A 27045-nucleotide genomic window follows, 5' to 3' on the forward strand; every position below is an offset into this window, starting at 1 on the left:
GTTCTCCTCCCTTCTCCCACCGGAAGTAACCACTATTCTGAATTTTGAATTTATCATTCTTAACTTTTCTGTAAAAATTTATTACATATGTATGTATTCCTGACGACTTATTTACTTTTACAGGGTTTTATGTTTTGTTTTGTTTTTGTTTGTTTTCGTCTTTTTTGTCTTTTCTAGGGCTGAACCCGTGGCATATGGAGGTTCCCAGGCTAGGGGTCTAATTGGAGCTGTAGCCACCGGCCTATGCCAGAGCCACGGCAACGTGGGATCCAAGCCGTGTCTTCGACCTACACCACAGCTCACAGTGGGATCCTTAACCCACTGAGCAAGGCCAGGGATTGAACCCACAACCTCATGGTTCCTAGTCGGATTCGTTTCTGCTGCACCACGATGGGAACTTCTAGGATTACTAGATTTTTAAATGTTTGCTAATTTGGTGGATCAAAACTGGTATCCTTTTATAACGTTTTTCCTTTTGCCTTTTTTTTAAATTTAAAAAAACCATACACTAAAAAGAAAGTTTGGTGAACTTCCATGTACCTGTCATCCAGTTTCAACCATTACCAACTCAACTCAGAGAAAGATTATATATGAGTGTGTGTGTGTGTGTGTATAAAACATTATATATACACATATATATGCAATATTTTATATATGGGTATATAATGTTTATATTTATGTATTTATTTATTTATTTGCCGTACCTGTGGCATGTGGAATTTCCTGGGCCGGGAACTGAAGCTGTGCCACAGCAGTGACAACACTGGATCCCTAACCACTAGGCAACCAGAGATAAACTTACATTAACAATAACTCTACCCATTCCTTCACCCTCTGATCATTTTGAAGCAACTCTCAGGTATTATTTTATTCCTAAATATGTATATATCTCTAAATTACTAAAAGCTTTAAAAAAAAAAACCACAGAACAGTGTCATTTAAGGAATAGGTTTTATTTTTTAGTATAAAACCTTTTATCTTTTTATCTTTATAGTCTCTGCGTTTTGTGTCTTTAGGGAATCCTTCGCTACTCCTGTGTTTTCTTCTGAAAGCATTTCACATTTAGGTCTTTAATCCACCTGGATGTTTTGTTTGGGTTTGGTTTTGTTGCTCTTGGTTTTTAAGTCAGAGATCCTTTTTTTTTTTTCCTATTTGAGTAGCCATCATTTACTGTTGAGTCCATCTCCCCACCCCCACTGAGTGTTTTGTCACTCCTGCCACACTTTGTCATATGTAGGGGTCTTCTCCTGGGTCCTCCAGGCTCCTCCCTTTGTCCAGGGATCCCTCTGTCAGTAGCATGCTGGCTTATTTACTGTGGTTGTTAGTAAACCTTGAAAAATTACAGGTCTGCTCTTCCACTCCTCTCATTCATTAAAATCACCCTAAACCTTCCTGTTCCTTTATTCTTTTCATATAAACTGTTTATTCAGTTTGTTCGATTCCAGGAAAAGGCCAGTACATATTTTTATGGGACTTATCTAGAGAGATTAATTTATAAAGAATAGATGTTTTAATTATATTGAAACTTTCTCTTCATAAAAAGTATGTCTCCATTTATATCTTTAAGTATGTTTCAATAAAACTTTATACATCTTTTCCATATTGGTCAGTTACCTCTTTTATGAGAGTAATTCCTTACCACTTCATTTTTTTTTTGTCTTTTTGCTATTTCTTGGGCGGCTCCCGCGGCATATGGAGGTTCCCAGGCTAGGGGTCTAATCGGAGCTGTAGCCACCGGCCTACGCCAGAGCCACAGCAACTCGGGATCCGAGCCGCGTCTGCAACCTACACCACAGCTCACGGCAACGTCGGATTGTTAACCCACTGAGCAAGGGCAGGGACCGAACCAGCAACCTCATGGTTCCTAGGCAGATTCGTTAACCACTGAGCCACGACGGGAACTCCACTACTTCATATTTTCAGTTGCAACTGTAAAAGGTATTTTTATTTTATTTTATTTTTTATCTTCTTAGGGCCGCATATGGAGGTGGCATACGGAGGTTCCCAGGCTAGGTGTATAATTGGAGCTACAGCTCCAGGCCCAGGCAACAGCCACAGCAATGCCAGATCCTTAACCCACTGAGTGAGGCCAGGGATCAAACCTGCAACCTCATGATTCCTAGACGGATTCATTTCTGTTGCGGCACGACAGGAACTCTTGAATTTGAATTCTAAACCTGCACAGAGATTGGTCTGTGATTACATATTTTCAGAAGATTTTTTTTTTCTTCCCCAAGAGCCAGATGTTGAGACACATAAGTTTCCTAAATATTTTGTTCCCTTTAGTGGGGGTATTTTTATTTTTTTAAATAGTTGGCCCTTTCATTGAAGTGGGGGAATCTTTAAAGATCTCTGGCTCTCTGGGAAGCTCTCTCTTCCAACTCCTCGCTTGCACAAGCCCAGGTTTGTGCCTTAAACATCACATTTTAAAGCACAAGTCTCTAGATTTCTACAAACCAACAAGCACACTTAGAACCACAGCTTCAATATCCACTTACTATTCTATTGATGTGTGCCCCCATATTTTTTGTTTCTGAAAATTTTATTTTCTTGAGAGAGCAAGAATGTAATCAAAAGGATGTTTTAAATTTTGCACCCAGAATGTTTAGATGTTTTTAGCTGACTTGTTTTTAGGATACCTAGTCTGTCTTAATACCTGAAATGAAAGGGTCTATTCCTTCTTTAAACTAAAACTAAAAAAAGGGGAATGACCGTTGTGGCTCAGAGGTAATGAATCTGACCAGTATTCATGGGTTAAGGATCTGGCATTGCCATGAGCTGTGGGGTAATCACAGATGTGGCTTAGATCTGGTGTTGCTGTGGCTGTGGTGTAGGCTGGCAGCTGCAGCTCCAATTTGACCCCAAGCCTGGGAACTTCCATATGCCTCACCTGCATCCCTAAAAGGCAAAAAAAGAGAGAGAGAGAGAGAGAGAGAGAGAGAGATCTACGTATAAGTGGACCTGCAGTTCTAATCTGTGTTGTTTCAAGGGTCAACAGTATACTTCCTTTCCTTTCCTTTTTTTTTGTCTTTTTGTCTTTTCTAGGGCCGCTCCCGCGGCATATGGAGGTTCCCAGGCTAGAGGGGTTTAACCGGAGCTGTAGCCACCGGCCTACGCCAGAGCCACAGCAACGCAGGATCCGAGCCGAGTCTGCAACCTACACCACAGCTCACGGCAACGCCGGATCCTTAACCCACTGAGCAAGGCCAGGGATCGAACCCGCAACCTCATGGTTCCTAGTTGGATTCGTTAACCACTGAGCCACAACGGGAACTCCACATCCTTTCCTTTTTTAAAAAAAATTATCTCAAAGAAAATTTTAATTTTACTTTGAGCAATGATTATTTTTCTAGAAAGCAGAGACTTCACGCTCCTCAAGTTTCTGCTAAAGCCATCATATTTCAACCAGTCGTGCTGAGAGCCTAACTGGTCAATCAAGTTTATGTAGGGACTGGGGAGGGGAGCTAGAGAAAGTGCTATAAATTAAACTAGGCTGGAGTTCCCAATGTGGCGCAGAGGAAACAACTCCAACTAGGAACCATGAGGTTTCAGGTTCAATCCCTGGCCTCATTCAGTGGGTTAAGGATCCTGTGTTGCCGTGACCTGTGGCATAGGTAGCAGACAAGGCTCGGATCTAGCATTGCTGTGGCTGTGGTGTAGGTTGGCAGCTGTAGCTCCGATTCAACCCCTAGCCTGTGAACCTCCATCTGCCGTGGATGTGGCCCTAAAAAGTAAAAATAAATAAACAAAATAAATCAGAATACAAAATTTGACATAAAAAATTTTAACTAGCACAGTGCTTTGCAACTTTGCTCTCCAATACATTCCTTCCAACCAAATTAAAAGAAAAAAAAAAAAGGAAGGGTGGTTAGCAGAAAATATCACATCAATGATATGATTTGCCAACAACAACAAAAAAATGTTGCCTGCCTGCCATTTCAGTAACCAGCGAATATTGCTCACCATCAAGCCATTAGCCACTGTTTTAGGCCGTGATGATGCACCCTGAGGGGCATTCAGGATGAAGAAAAACAGGATACTGGCCCTAGATAGTTAAGGTGCATAACTAAGAAATAATTTCAATGACCTCAGACTCTTGCATCTTCCCATGTATAGAGAGGCACTAAAATCCTTAACCTGAGATGTCTGTTTTTCATGATTAGCAGTAATCTTTTGATGCTCAACTACATTTTTTTTTTCTTCTAACAAAACCTCCTATATATCCTGGCTCCTCTCTTACCTCTTTGGAACAGCTCCTCAGAGCCATCAGAGACTGTTTTCCAGGCTACAGTCCTCAGTAGATTCTCTGAATAAAGTATAACATGCAACTTGTAGGCTGTGTGTGTTTTTCAGTTGGCAAGTATCAGCAGAGGTGCACTCACTTTTCAGGAAGGCATGCTCAAGCACCAGGAGTTGCAGGAAAATCATAAGTAAAAATTTTATACGGCAAAAAAAAATTTTTTAAGAAAAGAGGGGTTCCCATTGTGGCTTAGCAGGTTAAGAACCCGACATAGTCTCCATGATGATGTGTGTTTGATCCCTGGCCTTATTCAGTCAGAGATCTGCCATTGCCAGAAGCTGCAATGTAGGTTCCAGATGCGACTCTGACCTGGTGTTGCTGTGGCTGTGGCATAGGCCAGCAGCTGTAGCTCTGACTGGACTACTAGCCTGGGAACCTCTATATGCCGTGGGTGCAGCCCCCAAAAAAATTTTTTTTAAATAAATAAAATAAAACCCTGAGCTATATCCTTGAATTATTTCGCAGATAATGAAATCCCCACTAGGTAGAAGTTAACTGCAAACTACATACTGATCACAACCTTGTAGACCCCAGACTGGTTGGAACCAGAGGTTGATACTGACCCCAGAAATACCATCTATCAACCAGAAGAATGTCCATTAGATGATCAGGTACCCTGCCACCTTCTCCTTCACCTTGCCTTTAAAAACACCTCCCGGAGTTCCCATCGTGGCGCAGTGGTTAACGAATCCGACTAGGAACAATGAGGTTGCGGGTTTGATCCCTGCCCTTGCTCAGTGGGTTAATGATCCGGCATTGCCTTGCGCTGTGGTGTAGGTTGGACCCCTAGCCTGGGAATCTCCATATGCCGCGGGAGCGGCCCAAGAAATAGCAAAAAGACAAAAACAAAACAAAACAAAACAAAACAAAAAAACACCTCCCTGAAAGCCATCAAGAAGTTCAGGTCTTTTGAGCATGAGCTGCCAGTTTTCCTTGCTTGGTCTCACTTTAAGAACCTTGCAATTGGGAGTTTCCGTTGTGGCAAAGCAGAAACGAATCCGACTAGGAACTACGAGGTTGTGAGTTCCATCCCTGGCCTCGCTCAGTGTGTTGAGAATCCAGCGTTGCCATGAGCTGTGGTGTAGGTCACAGACGCAGCTCGGATCCTGCATTGCTGTGGCTGTGCTATAGTTCCGATTGGACCCCTAGCCTCCACATGCAGCGGGTGCGACCCTAAAACGCAAAAAAACCCCAAAGACTGCAATAAACGCTGTACTTTCCCTCATCACAACCCAGTGTGGATAGACTGCAGTATAGTTGCCCAAGGAGACCCAACTGGTTCTGTAACATAGATACAGTGGGGCAGAAGCAAAGAGGCAGGCAATGAGTGAGACCAAGCAAGGAGAACTGGCAGCTCATCCTCAAAAGACCTGAACTTCTTGATGGCTTTCAGGGAAGTGTTTTTAAAGGCAAGGTGAAGGAGAAGGTGGCAGGGTACCTGATCATCTAATGGACAGGAAGCAGAAGCAAAGAGGCAGGCAATGGAAATGTACTTCTGGCCCTGTTCACTTATCATTCTTCTCAGCAAAAAATACTGGGATTTACAAAGAAAAGGACAACACAATGAGGACTTTTGTAAAATGGAAACGGGTGAAAAATGGATAGGGTTTTAAGCGTTCTCTATGTTCAATCAATTGACTTCGAAAGAGATTGGCTCAACAGATTTGCTTCAGAAACATCCCTTCCACTCTAATCAATGTTGGCATAACTCTGATTAAAAAGCTGTATTCAACCCAAGTGTCAGCGCAGAGTCCAAAGGGCGTCTTGCAGCTCGGACTCGGGGGAGTAGGGGTGGGGTGGGGTAGCTGGGCTACCCTCTCCCCTGCAGCCTCTCTAGCCTTGCTGTCACCTTCTCTTTTCCCTCAGGACCAGCCTCCGCCCGGGTTGGCTAGCACGAGGAGACCAAAGGCGGGAAACTCGAATTAAGATGCTCACTCTAGACGTGTCCCAAGGAACAGCGCCCCTAGGTTTCCTACAGCCAGGAGATCAGCTGACTCCCGCGCGGAGCACGTCGGGAGTTGTAGTCACCGCCCTCCGCGGAGGTGGGGTGAGGAGGCGGAGGGGCGGGGCCGCGGCCGGTTGGCGCAGGCGCACACTCCCCCCCAATATGGCGGACACCGCTCCTCAACCCAGCAAGAGAAAGCGCGAACAAGACGCGGAGGAGGCGGAGGCACCCAGCACAGAGGAGAAGGAAGCAAGGGTTGGGAATGGTACCTCTGCTCCTGTCCGCTTACCTTTCTCCGACTTTAGAGTGAAAAAAGTGCTAAGGGAGTCTGCGCGGGACAAAATCATTTTCCTGCACGGAAAGGTACCATTAAACAGCGTTGGGGTGGGGATGCGGGAGGGAGTGACCCAATCGTCGCCTCGGAGGCGGATTTTTTTTTTTTTTTTTTTTGAGATTCTTTGGAAAATACTAATCGTATTGCGCTGGGTGGGAAGGAGGCCAAGTGCGCTAAAATGCCTGGGCAGGGGTTTGGTTCGTGGAGGAAACAAGGATACCTGTGAAATTAAGGGAATTAACACGCGTGGGGCTAATTTTCCTAATTCCTCTTGTACTAAAATAAGAACCTAACACTTGCGGAGTGTATTTATTGTCGATTAAAAAGTCACATGTTAAATTCCCCAAGCTTTCACCATTCATTTACTAAACCTGTGACGTGCTAGGAGTTCTCTTGTGGCACAGCTGGTTAAGGATCTGGAGGTTTCACTGATGGGGCTTGGATCGCTGTTGTGGTGCAGGTTCCATCCCTGGCCCAGAACTTCCACTTGCCTTGGGTGAGGGCAAACAAACAAACAAACGGGCCCCAACAAAACACACAAAAACCCTGTAAGGTGCTAGGAATCCAGTATGTTTCTGGGCAGTCTTGGTCATCCAGGCCCCAGGCAATAACATAGACACTGTAGGAGGTATGATCTCTGCTATATACAGGACTCCCGCTCCTGGGAGCGGGGAAACAGTTTGTTGAATTGGTGATTCAATTCCACATATCATGCACAGACAGGCCAGCACTGAACTGGGTGCAACATAGAGCTGAAAGTTCCCATTCTTGATTCAATTCCACATTTCATGCACAGACAGGCCAGCACTGAACTGGGTGCAACATAGAGCTGAAAGTTCCCATCCTTGATCTTCAGGAGTGCAGAGCATCCTTAAGCAGACAGGCACAGCTAGCTCTAGTATCACGTGCTCAGCTCTCCAGCAGGGACTGAGGAGAGACTGGATACTGACCCAAGAGCTAGTAAAGAGGCAGTTCAAGGGTTCCCCAGAAGTCCTGGCAGGAGCTCTCACTTTTGGGAGGATGGGGGCGGGGAGACCCTGGGCCAGGCTTCCATGCCTCTTTCTGTGTCTCTTGTGTTTTACAAGGTTCTGTCTGTCTCAGCCCAACTTACCTTCAGTCTGCAGCACCTGCTGAAGATTTTAGCCATGGGAACCTTTGAGCTCGAAGCTAGTTGGGATACTTAAAGTCTAATTTCTATTTCAGCATTTGGGCAAGTCACTTAAACTTCTCTAGACCTCATTTTCTTCAGCTGTAAAATGGGGAGAATTTGGGGGGGGGGTCTTTTTTTTTTTTTTTTTCTTTTTTTAGGGCTGCACCCGAGGCACATAGAAGTTCCCAGGCTAGGAGTCCAGTCAGAGCTGTAGCTGCTGGCTTACGCCACAGCCACAGCAACGCCAGATTGGAGCCAAGGCTGTGATGTACACCTTAGCTCATGGCAATGCCGAATCCTTAACCCACTGAGTGAAGCCAGGGATTGAACCCATGTCTTCATGGGTACTAGTCAGGTTCGTTACCGCTGAGCCACGACAGGAACTCCAAAATGAGGAGAATTTGACAGAGGCCTTGTGAGCCTAAAAGAGAAGACAGTTGAGAAGCCTTGCATCTCTTAAAGAGCTGTGGCAAGGATCTGGGTTGATGAGATGCCTTCTCCGGGAAAAGAAACATGGGTGCCTTTGGCTAGGCTTTCTTAGAGGGAAGACTGCAGAGAAGGAAATCCAAAGTATTGAGATTGTTAAGGCCCTGAGAGCTTTTATTTTTGCTGTCCAGGTTTCAACTATGGTTCTACCCCAGAGCCCACTGATGGTGTCTCTGCCCATAGGTGAATGAGGCTTCTGGGGATGGAGATGGAGAAGATGCCATTGTGATCCTGGAGAAGACGCCATTTCAGGTGGACCAGGTGGCCCAGCTCCTGATGGGCAGCCCTGAACTCCAGCTGCAGTTCTCCAATGATATCTACAGCACCTATCACCTGTTCCCTCCAAGGCAGCTGAGTGGTGAGCAAGTGGGGCCGAAGCAGCTGCCTTTGGGAAGAGCGGGATGGTGGGGAACTAGCGGGGGCTGTGACCACTTCATAACTGATTTGCATGTTCTCCTGCGATAGTTCTCTATGGAAGGAGGAGGGGACATTTGGCAATCTCTGAAGACATTTTTGATTGTCAGAACTGGAAGGTGGAGTGTTGCTGGTACCTAGAGGGTGGAGGTCAGAGACCCTGCAAAATATCCTGCAAAACACAGGATGGGCCCCCACAACAAAGAAATGGCAGTGGTGTTGAAGTTGAGAAACCCAGCCCTGGTGTGAGATGTTTCGAGGTGGGAGTGTGATCCATGGGCTAGAACAGTTTCATCTACCAATTGAATAATGATTGTCAGGACTTACTAAACGCTTCCTGTTGTGCTAGCCACCATTCTGAGTATCTACTTACATCATCGTATTTAATCTTCAGTACAGCCCTGTTGAGATAGGACTTTACAGGTGAGGAAACTGAGGTTTTGAAAAGGTTAAGTAAGTTTGTCCAAGATCGCACAGCAAATAGGTGGCAGAAAAACTGAGCTCTTTCGTGGACCGAGGACTCACCAGGTGGCTATGGGAGTGAGCAGTATGCTGGGTGCGGCAAGATCAATTACTTCCCCGAAGGAAGTCTCTCTAGTGGAGACACAGTGAGTGCGATTGAGGGCTTGAAAAGGGCAGGAGTCAGTGGGTTAAAAGGCAGAGACTTGGTGTTTTTTGGGTTTGGGTTTTTTTTTTTTTTTTTTTGCTTTTCAGGGCTTCATCCTCAGCACATGGAAGTTCCCAGGCTAGGGGTTGAATCAGAGCTGCAACTGCCAGCCTACACCACAGTCACAGCAACAAGGGATCCAAGCTGTGCCTTGACCTACGCCATAGCTCATGGCAATGCTGGATCCTTAACCCTCTGAGCAAGGCCAGGGATTGAACCCACATTCTCATGGATACTAGTTGGGTTTGTTTCTACTGTGCCACAATGGGAGCTCCAGAGATTTGTTTTTAATTGCGTTTATTTTTAAATTTATTAAGAGAAAGGAGAAGAATATTCCATGCCAAAAGCCAGGCATGATATGAGCTTTTATCCTTTGGACAATTAGGTTCAAGAGCCAGCTTTGTGGGAAGGATGAGGGAGGCTGGTTGGTCTTGAAGGTTCCTCCCAACCAGGAAATCCTGGGCTCTGTTTAGCAGCACAGGATAGTTTCGTAATATTCTTTTGTCTTTATTTGCCCTCCAGCATTTAAGAGCAGTTTGGCTTTACAGCTACCCCGCAGCAGTCTTTTGGATGATTTAGTCTTTTCTGCACCCTTAAGAAAGGGTGCTATTGTTGTCCTTTGGAACTACATGTGAACGCTTGATACAAGACAAGCAAACCTTTCAGAGCTGAAAGCAAGCCAGCCTGTCCTTTACTGAAAGAGGGCCAGTTTGATTGGTTCATGTTGACAGAAAGGGACAGCTGTATTTGCTTTCTCGGGCAGTGACATTTAAGCAAATGTAGTCCTCAACCCGGGGTGGCAGAAGCATGAAAAGAGACACTGTGGCCAAACACGACTTGGGGCAGCCCCTCCACTGCTGCCTCTGGGGCCATTGTTCTGCTGCCACCCATTTCCCTCACCTTCCCTCTTCTCTCTGCACCTTCTCCACCCTCAGCCAAAATTCAGATGGTTCTGCTCCAAGGAGCAGCCCCGAGGAGTTCACAGCCTTTCCTTTTCCTTGTGTTTTCTCAGCACATGTACTTCTGTGGTGCTGCATAGAGTTGGTGGTGGCCACTGCCCTGTCATTCAGTTTTTATTATTTTTGTCCAGGATAAGCCCTGAAAGAGGCAGTCAGTATCAAGGCCACGGGTGCTCATCCCCATTCAGCATCCTGGATGTCTGCACCTTTTTCCCAGTGCAGCCCACTCACACCTGGGAGCGTCATCCCTTAGCTCATCTTTTCCAGGACTCACTGTCTTTTTAGCATACTCATACAGATAGCGTATACTTTTACCCAAACTAGGCATGGCGACTTGGAGGTCATAACAGTTTGGCCCAGGCCCCGTTCTCATACCTCTCATTTCACTGTGCACCTTGTCCCTGTAGGGCATTCCAGATCAGGAATTGATGGACTTTTTTTTTTTCTTTTTCTTTTTTTTCCTCGGGTCTTTTTAGGGCCACACCTGCGGCATATGGAAGTCCCCAGGCTAGGGGTCGAATCCAAGCTGCAGCTGCCAGCCTATGCCACAGTCACAGCCACAGCACCACCAGATCTGAGCAGCATCTGCGACCTACACCATGGCTCGTGGCAACGCTGGATCCTTAGCCCACTGAGTGAGGCCACGAATCAAACTGCATCCTCATAGATACTAGTCAGATTCTTAATCCACTCAGCCACAATGGGAACGCCACACAGACTTTTTCTGTCAAGGACCCGAGATAAATACTTTAGGTTTTGTGAGCCACTAATGGTCTGTCACATATTCTCTTTTTTTTAAAAAAACCCTTTTTCGGATGAAAATGTCGCTCTTATCTTGCTGGATGTAGAAAAAGAGGCCATAGGCCAGATTTGACCTTCTGGCCATAGCTTCTCAACTTCTGTTCCAGATTTTTCCCACTGGGAGTGTGGTTTGTGGACTGGCAACATTGTTATCACCTGGGGGCTTATTAGACCCACAGACTCCCAGACCCTGCTCTAGACCTCAGAATCTACATTTTAGCCAGAATCCCCCTGGTGAGTCACATGCATGTGAAGCTTGTTGAGAGGCACTGGTATTAGATACCATCTGTGTGTGGGTGATGCTCACATTTATTCCCCCATCTCTGACCTCCCCCAGGAACCACAGGCTCATATTGAAATGACCACCTACTTGACATCTCCATTTGGTACTCTCATAGGTACCTCATAGATAAAGAGTTAGTGTCTGTAGAAGCAGTTAGCGCATATTAAGTAGTCGCCATGACTGATGCGCTGGATACTGGAGCTTCAGGGATGGATCAGATACTATCCCTGCCCTCCCAGTGTGTTTGGGGGAGGGGGGCACCCTGCAAATGACTATGAAAGGGGGAAAGTAAACCTCTCAGTGTTGGGTCAACTGCCTGGATGTAGGGGACAGTGGTTCTTGAAAGATGGAGCCACGTCAGACTCATTTCCTGTCCCCAGCAGGCAGACCAATATGAGGTGGAAATGACCCCTGAAGAGTGATCCCACAGACCAACCCACCTCTTAATTTTCCTGTGGGCCAAGCATTCCACAGCCACGAGGTGGCAGCACGGCCACGGTATTCTTGCGGCCGCCCCTTTGGCTTCTGTCCCAAGCCTTCTCAGCCCCGCCTCTCCAATCCCTGTCACCAACTCCACCAACTCCCTTCTGAGCTTGCCGCTGTCCTGATTTCTTCTGGTATCTCCCCACTCTTTAGCAGATTTCTTCTCTTCCAGCCTGAGGTATTGCTGTGTCCTCACGTATCCCTTCCAAGTCCTCAGCTGACCACAAGAGGCTGTTCAGTGAGGCAGTCACGGCCCTCCACCCTATGGACGTGGGAGAGCGTGGGCATTGGAGTCCAGCCCAGTCAGTGCTAACACTTACTCGCGCTGGGGCCTGGGGTGGTGGCGTGCTCTTTCTGAGTTTTCATGTATAGTGCCGGTGTTGAGGGGTGGGGCATACCTGGGCTGGGATCATGGCGTTGCCATTTACCAACTGTGAGCACTTGGGAGTGTCTGCATTCATGTAACAAATAGGAGGTGCCTGCTGTGTGCCTGGTGCTGTGCCAGGTGCCAGGTACACAAGGGGGGTCCTTGTGGGGAAGGCAGACAACAAACAAGGAGACAAGTCAACATGGCCGTGACCAGGAGAGGGGCTGCTCGGGCTGCGGGCCAGGGGCTCTCCGAGGATGTGACCCCCGTGCTGAGGCCTGAAGGATGGAAAGGAACCAGCTGTGCAAAGAGCTGGTGAGGGGAGCAGGGAGAATGTTCTGGGGGAGGAAAAGGAATAGAAAGGAGACCCTTGCATTAGGAGTTTGGTGGGTGGTTGGTGACTAAGGTGTGTCACTCAAATGAAGCTGAGGAAGGAGCTTCAGTTTTTTTCTTGTTTAATAAGGTTAGTAACTGAACCTACATCAGGATGGTTCTGAAGAAAGGGTGTTGGAAAATTTCTTAGCCTCTGCCCACAGTGAGAGAGATACTTCACGTTGTGACCCAGGGCAGGTGAATAAACACACATGAACATAAGGGACAGAAAAAGTTCACAGAATGGTACTTAGGTACTTACCCTCACTTTATGGGACACGCTCTTGTATTCTCATCTTCCCCTCCTCCGCCACTTTTCAGGGCCACACCAAGGCATATGGAAGTTCCCAGGCTAGGGGTCAGGTCGAATCAGAGCTATAGCTGCCGGCCTACACTGCAGCCATAGATAGCAACACGGGATCTGAGCCATGTCTGTGACCTACATCACAGGTCATCGCAACGCTAGATTCCTGACCCATTGAGCAAGGCCAGGAATCGAACCCGCATCCTCATGGATACTAGTTGGATTCCGATTCATTTTTGCAGCACCACAATGGGAACCCCTAGTGTTCCTTTTTTTTTTTTTTTTTGGCTTTTTGCCTTTTCTAGGGCCGCTCCTGTGGCATATGGAGGTTCCCAGGCTAGGGGTCTAATCGGAGCTGTAGCCACTGGCCTACGCCACAGCCACAGCAACGCCAGGTCCAAGCCGTGTCTTCGACCTACACCACAGCTCACGGCAACGCTGGATCCTTAACCCACTGAGCAAGGCCAGGGAACGAACCTGCAACCTCATGGTTCCTAGTCGGGTTCATTAACCACTGAGCCACGATAGGAACTCTACCTCTAGTATTCTTAATTCCAGCTTTGTCTGTTTCCTTTTTTAAAACTGCCTGTCTTAACCTCCTAAATTAATTTTGTCACCGCTAAGATCAGGGTATATAAGGCACTTAGCACAGTGATATATGGTGTGTATTCAAGAAGTGTTAGTCATCTTTTATCATTGTTTTTCCACCTTTAAAATTATATGAGCCTTAAGTAGAAGACTCTGTGGCATATGGAAAAATGTCTGGCCATGACCACAGGCAGGTTTCCTTTGTTCCCCCAGTGGTCCTGTGGCAAATGTGACCAAACTGGCCAGATGGCTGGCATCCTCAGGCCGTCCAGGCAGGGCAGAGCCTGGGTCCTGTCCTGCTACAGCTCTCACGCTCTCATGCCTGTAGACCATCAATGGAGCCCTTTCATTGAGAGCTCTGTTTTCTTACCTGGGGAAGGAGGGGGAGACAGTAGGGAGAGGGGTGTGACTCAGAAATCCAGACTGCCTCTAAAAAGGCCATTGTTTTCCCTGCTGTTAGAGCAGGGGTGTGGAATCTCAGGTTCAGAGCAGAAGGCTTCTGTGTGTGAGTGGGGCTGGGCCAGGGAGCAAAGAGATCCTGGGAATCACATCTTGGCTACAGGGAACTCCCAGAACTCTCGCTGCAGGCCCAGTATTCCTCCTGTGCTCTGTACAGAGGCAAAACCTGGGGCTCTTGGAGGAGGAGCATTTTAAAAGGCTAGCCACTTCCCCTGAGAGTTTCCCTGGCAGCATTGCTGATGAAAGAAAAACTAGAAGTGGTCCAGATAACAACTAACAATAAAATAGATATCAGTCCTGTGCTGGACTACGCCTCCACCAGTGAAAATCAGCTGCACAGGTCAGGGAGAATGAGTCCCACCACTTAGAGCAGGAAGAGCAAAGTGTAAAATACACACTGTGTGATTCTGATTAGATAAAGTTGAAAAATAAGTGAAACTTAACAATGCACTGCTTAGGGATGCATACATGCCTAGTAAAACTAGGAAGACCAAAAAAAAAAAAAAGAAGATTAGCCCCTAATTCAGCAGCGATTATCCCTTGTGGGATAGGACAGAGTTCTGGTGATATTTGTTCTTTGGATTGCATGCTCTGTGCATGGATGTTCTTTTAGGTTTCAAACAGTATATATTTTATATTTATATACATGTATATGTATATGTGTGTATGTATATGTGTGTACATATATGTGTATGTGAAATATGTGTATTCACACATTGTTTTATATGTACAATATATTTCCCAATTAAAAATTCACAAAATCTAGCAGGTCGTTAGAAGAACTGAGAATATTCCTCTACTGTATTATAGGGCTCTGCCCTCATTGTCAAGTTTTGTTTCATATCATTGTTGCTGAAAGTAAAAGTGTTTGATTAAGGCCTCCTTCCTCCTCTGGGTTTTGGGGACCAGCAGACTTTGTTTCTGTTCTGCCTCTTCTCTGGGGCCAGAGACTGGGCGGGCATGACCCTCATTTCTCCTGCAGACGAGGGAGCCCCATGCTGTGCAGTGCCCACTTGGGACAGTGCCAGCGGGCAGAGGAGGGAGGCACGTGGCCTCCTCCAGAACTGGAGGATGGGGCCTGGTACCAGGCTCCATGGCTCTGCTCCAGCACAGACTGGCAGGGACCTCTCACCCCAGCCCCTGCTGGTATCCTTGGCAGCTCTTCCGACACAGCAGAGCCAAAGGACAAGAGCTGTCTGAACAGTGACCTGTAGGGGATGCCTTGCCAGTCCGGTCTTGGCCAGGACCCCCCATCCCCACCCCCGCCACCGCCACCCCGGAGCAGGGTGTGGAAGAGCACCTGCATGATCCAGCACGAGAAATACCCCTGGCTTAGGGCCAGCGGACACCACTGCCAGGTCATGGAATTGCTTAAGACTCAGTTTCTCTGAAAGAGAAGTAAGGAATCTGGTATCTGGCTAGCCTGCCTCAGGAGCTTCTCTGTTGTCTGAGGTCCTAGAATAGTCATTTCTCAGCTTTGAATGGAACACAGAGGTTATTTAGTAATGTGGTTCTTACCTAGAGCTGTGCATCAGAATTGCTCGAGGAGCTTTCTTGCCTTTTCTTTTTTTGGCTTTTTAGGACCGCATGCATGGCATATGGAGGTTGCCAAACTAGGGGTTGAATTGTAGCTGTAGCTGCTGGCCTACTGCTGTGCTCAGCAGTGCCAGATCCGAGACAGGTCTGCAACCTACACCACAGCTCACAGCAGTGACGGATCCTTAACCCAATGAGCAAGGCCAGGGATCAGGCCTGCGTCCTCTTGGATGCTAATCAGATTTGTTAACCCCTGAGCCACAACGGGAACTCCTTGCAGAACTTTCTTGAATACAGAATCAGACATACTGATTAAGGGTCTCTGCGCTAGGCTAGGGCATACATCAAAGTCACACAGTCACATGGTCAAATAGTTGAATAGTGTGGAGGGCTTATCTGGACAGGAACAGGCTCTGGTACCAGTCTGCCCCACCCTGTTCTGCCTTCCAGAAGTCACTACCACTAAGGACATTTCTGGGGTTAGTGCTTCTGGTGGTTTCTTCCAGACACTTAATTGAGTAGTGTGTTTATGCCGGTCTTTCTTGATTTATCATTTTTGACATTGTCACTTTCCCACAGTGGAAGATGAAAGGCTTAGCTCCCTTACACTTTCCTATCCTCCCTCCCCTCTCCTCCTCATTTTTGATATTTATATTACTATTTTCAGGGTTTTTTTAAAAAATGTTTTCTTTTTATGGCTACATGAGTGGCATATGGAAGTTCCCAGGCCAGGGGTGGAATCAGCTGCAGCTGCTGGCCTACACCATAGCAACACCAATTCTGAGCTGCATCTGTGAGCTTTACCACAGATCATGTCAACACCTGATCCTTAACCCACTGGGCGAGGCCGTGGATCACACCTGCATCCTCGCAGAGACAACGTCCCGTCCTTAGCCCACTGAGTCGCAGCAGGAACTCTGAGGGTTTTTTGTTTTTAATTGCCTTTAGAATCCTAGATCTACTGAAATCTTTTGTCCTTATCCCATCTATTCTAGGTTACATCTCGTGTTGGGGAAGAATAGCAGTGAGAGGCCTCCAGCTTCCCCTTCCCAGCACCTCTTCTGTCTTTTGCTATTCCCTAACTTCTCTGTAAGCTGTACTTGGATTTCACTGCTCCCAGTCAGCCCTAAGATCACACGAGCAAACCACTTACAACCATTCTGTACCCAGACAGCCATTCTGTTTTTTACTTTCAGTACAGTATTCAATTACATGAGATATGTGACACTTTATTATAAAATACGCTTTGTGTTAGATGACTTTGCCCAACTGTAGGCTATGTAAGTGTTCTCTGCATATTTAAGATAGGCTGGGCTGAGCTGTGATGTTCCATGGGTTAGATGTATTAAGTGCATTTTTGACCTGTGATGGGTTTCTCTGCATGTAACCCAGCATACGATGAGGAAGATCTGTACTCTCTTTTTGAAATTACCTAGTCATTTAGTGTATTAGTTTCTTATTTAATATTTCCTTCTTTCATTCTGAAAGTATTGTTTCCGGAATGCTCTGGCCTTTGATACAATTTGGACAGCTCATTCTTGTGGCGTGCATTAACTCTCAACTGACTTCCCTTCTGTAGCTTTCCTGGTCTAGATGCACTGTTTGCTGGATGCTGTGTTTTTTTCTTTCTTGTTTGAACTATATTCTTAAGTACTTCCTCAAAAAATACAAAAGAGGAAAATTTTGAATCCTTTATTTTGCCCTCACTTTTGTTTTGTTGTGTTTTGTTTTGGCTACACCCATGGCAAGTGACATTCCAGGGCCAGGGATCAAACCTTCACCGCAGAAACTGGATCCTTAACCATTAGGCCACCAGGGAACTCCTTGCCCTCACTTTTTTTTAGGGCTGCATTCACAGCATATGGAGGTTCCCAGGCTAGGGGTCCAATTGGAGCTACAGCTGCCTGCCTACACCACAGCCACAGCAATGCCAGATCCGAGCCGAGCCTACGACCTACACCACAGCTCACAGCAATGCCGGATCCTTAACCCCCTGAACGAGGCCAGGGATCTAACCCACAACCTCATGGATCTTAGTCAAATTTGTTAACCACTGAGCCACGACAGGAACTCCTGCTCTCACTTTTGACTAATGGTTTGACTGAATACTTGTAAATTGATTTTCCCTCCAAACATTAAAGGCATTGATCTCTTGATTTAAAACATCTATTGTTGCTAAGTTTAATTCTCATTTCTCTGCAACTAACTTCATTTTTTTTGTTGTTGTTTTGCTTGGTTAGTTTCCTTCTCTGGAAGTGAGGGATGTCCTCTTTACCTTTAGTGTTCTGGAGTTTTGTAAGGCTGTGTCTAAATTGGACCTTTTTTTTCCCCAGTCACTCTGCTGGGTGCTTTTGGACCCTTAATTTAAAGTCTTATGTCATCCTTTCTTGCTGAACCTTTCCTCTATTATTTCTTTGATGATTTCCTTTTCTGTTTCCTTTATTTCCTTTTACTGGAAATCCTATTAGTTGTTAGACTTCTTAGATGTATCCCATATGCTGCTTTTGTTCTTCCCCTTTTCCCGTCTGTGTCCCTTCTTTCTATAGTATGGTAGGTTGTCTTCCGTTGTCACCAGACACAGTGGTGAAGGTTTTAATTTGAGAGCCACATTTTTAATTTTCTTCTCTTTGGTCCTCTGGTTATTTCATTTTCATAACATCTTGCTCTTGCTTCACAGAGGCCAAATTGGGTTGACTTTTTCTAACACACTAATTAGAATTGTTTTAAAAATTATCTCCTGAACCTTCAGTGATCCCGTGTCCTCTGGGATCTGGTTCTGGTTGTTGTTTATTTTGGTCATTCTTTTTCAGGCTGCTGGTTTTCTGTTAATGTCCGGTGAATGTTAGTTCGTTTGCATTTACAAATGAAGACTCAAGCTGATAGTCAAGCGAGCAGATTCCACACTGGGCCCCTCTTGGATGGGTAGCTGCCTGGTGCTGTGCAGGCAGGGAATAGGGCCTGGCCTGGCAGGCCTTGCCTGAATGTGTGGTTTGGTCAGCACCCAGAGCTCGTACATGCTCTGGTTCACTGCAGCTCGTGGGCCATATCTGGCCAGCTTTCTTTTCTATGGGCTATGAGGTAAGAGTGGTTTTTTTCAGAGTTCCTGTCGTGGCTCAGTGGTAATGAACCTAACTGTTATCCATTAGGATGTGGGTTCAATCCCTTGCCTCACTCAATAGGTTAAGGATCCAGCGTTGCTATGAGCTGTGGTATAGGTTGCAGATGTGTTGCTGTGGCTGTGAGGTAGGCCAGCAGCTGCAGCTCCAATTCGACTCCTAGCCTGGGGACTTCCATATGCCATGGGTGCAGCCCTAAAAAGACAAAAAAAAAAAAAGAATGTTTTTTGCATTCTTAAAGTGTTCTTTTTTTTTTTTTTTTTTGGTCTTTTTGCCATTCCTTGGGCTGCTCCCTCAGCATATGGAGGTTCCCAGGCTGGGGGTCGAATTGGAGCCGCAGCCGCCGGCCTACGCCAGAGCCACAGCAACTCGGGATCCGAGCCTCGTCTACAACCTACACCACAGCTCACCGCAACGCCGGATCCTTAACCCACTGAGCAAGGCCAGGGATCGAAGCCACAACCTCATGGTTCTTAGTTGGATTTGTTAACCACTGAGCCACAATGGGAACTCCTTAAAGTGTTCTTTTTTAAAAAAGTAAACTAAGAAGAATATGCTAAAGAGGCTATGTGTAGCCTGAAATGCCTAAACCATCTACTGTCAAATTTGTTTTATTGTTGGGTTTTTTTTGTGTGTGTGTCTCTTTTAGGATCAAACCCACAGCATATGGAAATTCCCAGGCTAGGGGTCAAACCAGAGCTGTAACTGCCGGCCTACACCACAGCCACAGCAACTCTGGGTCCGAGCCATGTCTGTAACCTACACCATAGTTCGTGGCAATACCGGATCCTTAACCCACTGAGCAAGGCCGGAGAGTGAACCCACGTCCACTCTGAGCCAGGACGGGAACTCCCACTGTAAATTTGTACAGAAGTTTGCCTACCCCTGCTCCAGTCCAAGGGCCTATGTCTTTGGAGCACAATCCTCTCTGTTCACCTGCTTTGAATGCCTGCCCCGAGGATGAGGCTAAGCTGTGGATGGAGCCAGTTGGTACAGCTCTTCTCCAGAGAGGTCCTATAGTCAGCTCTAATGATGGCAGATTTCTGTCACTTTTCTTCCTGGGGCTTGGAAGGACAGTGGAATTACAACTAGCAGAAACTTCAAGATGGAAATGGCCCTCCCCACTGAGTAACACTCTTGACCTAGGGTCTGGGTTCTGCCCTTCTCTCTGGCTCTGTGGTTGGCTCTCCTTCCACTGTGCCTCCGCTCCCTTGTGTGTTCCTCGTCTGTGCCCTTATCACTTCCCTTTACCAGCTGGGAGCAGAGGCCACTGTTCAGCTCTCCATTTAGACTCACAGCTTCCATGAGGCCAGGACAGCCATTGTATTCAGAGCCTATTTAGAAGTGACTAGATCCCGAGCTAGTGAGAAATAGCCACCACAAGACCAGTGTCCTCTCTTCCTTCCTTCTCCCTCCCTCTTTGCCCCCTCCCTCCCTCTCTCCCCCGCTCCCTTTCCCTCCCTCTCTCCCCACTCCCCCCTTCCCTTCCTCTCAGTGCCCCCCATCTCCTCCCCCTCCACCTTCTTCTCTACCCACCTCCATCTCTTTCCTTTCCTTCTCTCCTCCCCCCTCCCCCTCACCCCCCTTCCTTCTCTCCACCCTCCCTCTCTCTCTCCCTCCTTCTCTTCCTCTCTCTCCCCTCCTTTCTCTCTCTCTCTGTGTCTCTCTCTCAGCCTGGGCAAGATGCCAGGACTCTGGCAGTCTTAAGGCTTGAGTCAGCAGAAAGCCAACTTCCTCAGGACCAGCGGGCAGGGGCTGATCACCCACCGTACAGTTGGTTCCACTTCAGTCTGTGGCAGCCTGGGTTCTGATATGCTTTTCAGTGAGTGATGGCCTAGAACTCCGGTAGTCCTGGCTTCCTGGGAGGGGCTGTATCCTGTACCTGTGGCCTCCCCTTCCTTCCTACCAACACATCCTGGATGGCGGGTGCTCAGGGTTGCACCAAGACCAGGCGCCTGTGCTCCTTTGAGAGTGAAGTGAGGAGATGCCTTAGGAAGTCGAGAGAGAGGCTGCATGTTGGGACTCCCGAGGGTTCATTCTGATAGCTCGACCTCAGAACAGTTTCTTCCTGCACACAGGGGTGGGGGTCCTGCAGCTTTAAGGCCAGGGCTGTAGATCAGCAGCTCCATCGTCATTAGATAGCAGCTCTCATCCTTTGCTCAGATGGAACTGTGGGGAGTGCTGCACACCCACAGCTATCCTGCAGCAGCCATTCCCACCCTTAAAGGACCACCTTTCATACATGTAACCCCTGGAGCTGTACTCAGAGTGACTAAATTTGCTGCCAGGCCGATAAGTCCTGTCAGTCCCTCTCCTGGGCCTCAGAGGACTGAGTGGGTGGGTGGGGAAAGAGCCTGCCCGAGCTAGGATCTTGCTAAAACCAGCGTCTGCTTCTCCTCTGTCTCCAGTGGCATCTCTGTTCTTTCCTTTAGACAGGTAATTAGTGGTTTGGAGGTTTGCTCTGGGGCGGTTAAAGCTTCCAGTCGGATGCCGACCACACCCTTCAGCCCTGTTTTTCCTTGATCTGGAGGTCTCTTTGGCCCTCACTTGGGTACTTCCAGCATCGTGTAGCGTGGGACAGTGGACTCCCTGCCCTGGGTCTCTTCTCCACCCTCCGGCCTGCTCCCTGGTCACCATGACGCGAGGCTGAGGAAGGTGTCATCCACCCAGGGGAAGGTCTCCAAAAGGAGGAAAGAAGATGCAAGTCCTGGGAGACCCCCAGCTCCAGGAGGGCCCTGACGATGTACCCTGTCGACCTGAGTCTGGCAGCCCATCCCCGGGGTGGCTCTGCTTGGCTCCTGTGGAGCAGGGTGGGGTGGGCTTCACACCCCGATCACGCTTTGCTGTTACTTCTTCCCTGCGCCCCTGAGCCTACACATATGGGTCAAATAAGTTGAAACTGGCTCATCATAATGAAGGGAGAGCAAAAGCCGCAGGCTGAGCCATGGAAATGACCTCATCATGCAGAAGTCATCAGCAACGGCTGGAAAGCAGGCTTGTTTGAACATGTGTATGGGAAGGAGGACAGACTGTCTGTGGTTTGCATTTTCATGTTTCATGTGCAGCAGCATTTTCCTAGGGATTTGGCTAAGCTAGCTTTGGCAGAGAGCAAGAAAGGCAGCTGCGCTTTCCTCTCCGGAGCCCTGCCTCCCACCTCTGAAAGCAGCTGGGCTTTCATGTCTGGGGCAGGGGGGACAGGGCTGGCTTTATTTATTGGAGAAGGATCTTAACTGAGGGTCTTGACAGGCAGGACCAAGCTGTGTGCTCACCAGCGGCACCCCAGCCTGTTCCTCTGAGCTGTGGAGAGAAGGAAGGGGTGTGGACAGGGCTGCTGTTCACCTGCGGTTGGTGTGACCATTCCCACTGCCACAGCATCCCTGTTGAGAAAGAACTGCCTCCTGAGCCCCACAAGAGCAGTCACCGCCCCACCCCAGGCCTTCTTCTCCACCATCCTACACTGGGGTGGGGGTGGGGGAGGCGGGAGATGGGTACCACGCACGAAAGTCAAAACAGCCATCGTCCCTGTTGGAAGCAGGCTTGTCTTCATCCCCCTGTTCCAGCCCAGGGTCAGGTCGCAGCATCTCAGAAGGCCCTCCAGCACTGAGGGTAGCCTGCCTCTACTTCCCTGCACTCTAGGGGGCATTGCAGCGAGCATCATGTCACTGGCCTCTGCTCCCTCTGAGCTCTGATGTCCTGCTGGACCTCCCAGTCTGCAGCTCCAGTCGCTCTGGCACCTCATTGTGCCCTGTTGTTTTGCTGACAGCTGTTTATGTATCTCCAGGAAGCATTGGGACAAATCATGTTTCTCCTTATCTGATAGGGCTGCTTTTTGGAGAAGAGCAGCACAGGTTTCTTAGGAAAAGACTGAGAGTATGGCCCTATGGTATTGCATAGATGAGTCAGACTGCTTGGGTTCAAATCTTAGCTCTACCATTTACTAGCTGTGTGACCTTGGGTAAATTACTTAACTTCTCTGGGCTTCAGTTTTAAGAGGTGGCTCATTATTCTCTTTTTAATATATTTATTATGTAAGTGATCCATGTTTGTTTTAGAAAATGTAATAAATACCCAGAGTTCCCTTTGTGGCTCAGCGGTTAATGAGCCCGACTAGGATCCATGAGGATGCAGATTCAATCCCTGGCCTTGCTCAGTGGGTTAAGGATCTGGCGTTGCCATGAGCTGTGGTATAGGTCAGCAGCTGTAGCTCCAGTTTGACTCCTAGCCTGGGAACTTCCACATGCCATGGTGTGCCCCAGAAGCAAAAAAAAAAAAAAAGTAATAAATACCTTAAAAAACTAATTTAGGAGTTCCCGTCATGGCGCAGTGGTTAACGAATCCGACTAGGAACCATGAGGTTGCGGGTTCGGTCCCTGCCCTTGCTCAGTGGGTTGACGATCCGGCGTTGCTGTGAGCTGTGGTGTAGGTTGCAGACGCGGCTCGGATCCCACGTTGCTGTGGCTCTGGCATAGGCCGGTGGCTACAGCTTCAATTCAACCCCTAACCTGGGAACCTCCATATGCCGCGGGAAGTGGCAACAACAACAACAACAAAAAAAGACAAAAAAAAAACTAATTTAAAACATTACAGCTACATCCAACTCCACTGCCCAGAGATAAATGTCAAAACATCTTGGAAAATGTCCTGAATTTCAGACTTTTTTCTGTGTGTGCTTATTTGTATGCAGTTGTCTGTGCATATACTTTTTTAACAATAAAAAGGCATAATCTGTATTCTCTTCTATAGACTATATTGTGAGGCACCTGCTACTTCATCAGTATGTATCAGGTGCTGTTTTAGGCACAACACACTCACTGTACAAAGCAAAGTCTCTGCTCTCAAGAAGTTTACGTCTAGCTGGAGGAGATGAACCATAAATAACAAATACATAGGTCAAGTGGCCATAAATGGCTAAGAAGGAAAATAAAGCGTTAGGAGGGAGACAGAAGGACAGGGGCCTGGGCTTCCAGTTAAAAGGGGGCAGTTCAAGTGCCCACCCTCTTCCCTTAAAACCCTCACTAAATGTGACATAGAAGGAATTACCTTTAAATAAAGTTATCGTGTGAAGACTAGGGGAAGGGAGAGGAGCCAAACCAAGGAAGTGAAGGGAGGGTCTGGGAAGGGAATCTGAGCCATGGCGACTTAAAGCCCCTTTGCCACTTCACAAGACTGGCAACTACTCCTTCCAGAGATGTCATCTCTGAAGAGGTTAAACGGAGAGCCTAGAGATTCTAGGTGCAGGTGAGGGTGGGGTCACTGTACTAAAACCTAGAAGGTTTGGTGGAGTCTGCACATGTGGTGTTGAGGTGACCCCAGGCCCGCCCATGCTCCACCCAGAAGTTCCTCTTCCTCATCCCTCAGAAAGCTGTCCGCCAGGCTCAGAATCCTGTGCCTGAAATTGGAAGTGTAATCTGTGGCCATCTGACCAGCCCAAGAGAAAAGCCTTAGGGCTCATCATGCAAAGGAAGCACATGATCATCCTAAAATGAACCTCCAGGTGAACCCTCCTGTGTCCTCGAGCTTCCAGCCTGCTTCTTAGTGTTCTGCTCTTAAATATGAGTGTTGGGGTAGGCGTGGTGGCCAGACTTTTGAGTAAAGCCTCAGCTGAGAAAGAAAGGACAAGGAAAAGGAAAGAAGGAAAAGGAATTGACTAGGAGGAGACAGAAACTATGCAGGGAGAAGAATTTTTCAAAGATTGTCATTAACCTCAGAGAAATTACGATATATCAAAAGCAAAAGAACAAGATACTGTCAGGAATTTTTTTTTAAAGCTCTTGGGTATTAAAAAGACAGCGGATGTGAAAAATTCAATAGAAGAGTAGAAGATGAAGAAAAACTCAAAAGTAGAGCAGAAAAACGTAGAGCTGGAAGATGAACTGAAGAAGTTAAATATCCAAGTAGCGTTCCAGAAAGAAAGGGCAGAGAAAATGGGGAAGAAAATATCAAAGAAATCCAGAGTCCCAGGACTGAAGATTGTGATTTTTGAGACTGAAAGGACCCAATAATTACCCAATTCAGTGGATAAAAATAAACCCATTTCAGGACCCATCTATGCTATCAGGACATTGGAGACAGTGAGGGGAAAAAACCAAAAAAAAAACAGGTCAGTACAAAGGTTTAGGGATCAGAGTGACCTGAGTTAGCAGCAGCATTGCTATCCAGAAGGTCATAGAGCAGTGCTTTCAGACTTTGAGGGTCATTGCTTTCCATCCTAGAATTCTTGCGCCAAGTTCTTAATTAAGTGCTACAGTAGCATAAAGACATTTTCAGATGTTCTGTCTCTAAATGTATCTCCCTTGCACCATAACTCTGGAAGCATCTTGAGTTGGTACTTTAGTGCTGTGGCTCTTGCTCTATGGTCCCTGGGCCTGCAGCCAGCAGCTACATTTGGGAACTTGTAAGAAGTGCAGATTCTTAGGCCTTACTCCCAGACATCCTGAATCAGCTGGTTCTGATGCACATTAAGCTTGAGAAGCATCGCTCTAGCAAGACGAGGACATGCATGTGAAAGAGTAAGATGGATCCAGGAAGCAAGGTACCCAGCACAGCTGTGCATGGAGTCACTCTGGGAACACACCATTACTCTTGTGCCTGAGGAGTTTTAACATGAAGAGATTTTTATAAAAAAGGAAGTGGGTATGAGGATGACAGAAAAGAAAATTTAGAAATAAATACTGACTCTGTATACCAAAAATTGTGCTGAAGAGGAAAACAGTCCTAGTGTACTCTTCAGCAGTGGACAGCGTTTACATCATCTTAAAGGTGCTGACGTGGATCACTGATTTAGGAGTTCTGTTGTGGCACAACAGGTTAAGCTTCTGGCATTGTCATTGCAGCAGCTTGGGTCACTGCAGTGGTTCGGGTTTGATCTCTGACATGAGAATTTCCACATGCTGTAGGCATGACGAAAAAAAACACTAATTAATCCAAAATTGTGATCTGGCTGTGTTGTGAGGAGAGAGGGTAAGAAAGAATGCGTGTGTGTGTGTGTGTGTGTGTGCGCGCGCGCGCGTGTGTGTGTGTGTGTGTGTGTGTGTGTGTGTGTGTGCATGCGCTCTATTGGAAGAAGGCTGTTAAAAAAGCTAAAACCTCATCTTCCAATAAGTAATAGTAAGACTAAAGGTCAAGGCAGAACAAACTATTAAAATGTTTGTAATTTGGAACTGTGGAGTTATGGAACCAAAGAAATGGCCGGAAGAGATGAAAATGCTCCTCAGAAGGAGCAGAAAACATTTAAAAACAAGCTCCGTTTGTTCTTTAACCTATGTGCAAGCACACCTTAAACTAAAAATACAGGAGTGGTTAACGAATCTGTCTAGGAACCATGAGGTTGCGGGTTCGATCCCTGGCCTTGCTCAGTGGGTTAATGATCCGGCGTGGCCGTGAGCTGTTGGTGTAGGTTGCAGACGCGGCTCAGATCACACGTTGCTGTGGCTGTGGTGTAGGCAGGTGGCTACAGCTCCGATTCGACCCCTAGCCTGGGAACCTCCATATACCGTGGGAAGTGGCCCTAGAAAAGGCAAAAAGACAAAAAACAAAAAAACAAACAAACAAAAAAAACGAAAAAACAAACCTAAGAATATAAACGTCTGAAAAAAACATAATGGGTAGGGAGACTGTAAGGGGTGTTAGGGAAACTCAATAGATCGTGAACATTTCTGAGGAATGGGTTTTAGAGGGGTTTTTTGGTTTTTTGTTGTTTAAGAATGGCAACAGGAGGAAAGGGTCTGGAAAGTACTCATTGCTACGGGAAAAGCTTCTGGGCTGGTGGTGGTGGTGGTGGTGGGGTGCCAGGTTCTTCTCATCCTGGGCAGATAGCCCCTTAGGTCAACTTACTCGGCAGGGGTTGTTAGCAGAGAGGGCACCTGGTGGGTGGTGGACCTCATCTGCTGGCTTGGGAGGCGCGCCCGTGGTGCCAAGCTGGAGCCCAGCCTCGAGCCTCAGTTTCGTGTGTGTGTGTGTGAGACGGGGACCACAGTAGTACTTGGGAGGCGCGCCCGTGGTGCCAAGCTGGAGCCCAGCCTCGAGCCTCAGTTTCGTGTGTGTGTGTGTGTGTGTGTGTGTGTGTGAGACGGGGACCACAGTAGTACTTGGGAGGCACGCCCGTGGTGCCAAGCTGGAGCCCAGCCTCGAGCCTCAGTTTCGTGTGTGTGTGTGTGTGTGTGTGTGTGTGTGTGTGTGTGAGACGGGGACCACAGTAGTACTCACCTCACACTGGTGGTGGGGAGCGAGTGAGTTCATATGCACACAGGGCTTAGAAGAGTGCCTGGCACATCTGCTAGCAATTAGCATCCAGGGTCTGGAGGGTACCTACACCTTTTTATTTAACTTTATATTTTGAGGAAAATTTTTTTCAACCTTACAGGAAAGTTACAAGAATAGTATGAAGAACTCTCTTAAAACGCCTTTACCTCTTGTTAACATTTGACCACATTTCCTTTTTCTCTCCCCTCATATACCTATAATAATAATATTGTGTTACTG

General features: G+C 47.2%; 1 protein-coding gene across 3 annotated transcripts in view; it reads left to right on the top strand.

Moving 5' to 3' along the window:
• The first annotated feature begins 6372 nt into the window (after positions 1 to 6372).
• Positions 6373 to 27045, top strand: part of DCPS (decapping enzyme, scavenger) — a 36095-nt gene continuing 15422 nt past the window's right edge. For all 3 annotated transcript variants that reach the window (XR_007130765.1, XR_007130766.1, XM_047752621.1), the window contains exons 1-2: positions 6373 to 6608; positions 8399 to 8573. Coding sequence is in view for 1 of the 3 variants with exons in the window: in XM_047752621.1 (XP_047608577.1) it covers positions 6408 to 6608; positions 8399 to 8573 (376 nt within the window). In the remaining 2 variants the exon portion in view is untranslated. The remainder of the gene's footprint in view (positions 6609 to 8398; positions 8574 to 27045) is intronic.

The sequence above is a fragment of the Phacochoerus africanus genome, chromosome 11, assembly GCF_016906955.1.
Source record: "Phacochoerus africanus isolate WHEZ1 chromosome 11, ROS_Pafr_v1, whole genome shotgun sequence".
Lineage (NCBI taxonomy): Eukaryota > Metazoa > Chordata > Mammalia > Artiodactyla > Suidae > Phacochoerus > Phacochoerus africanus.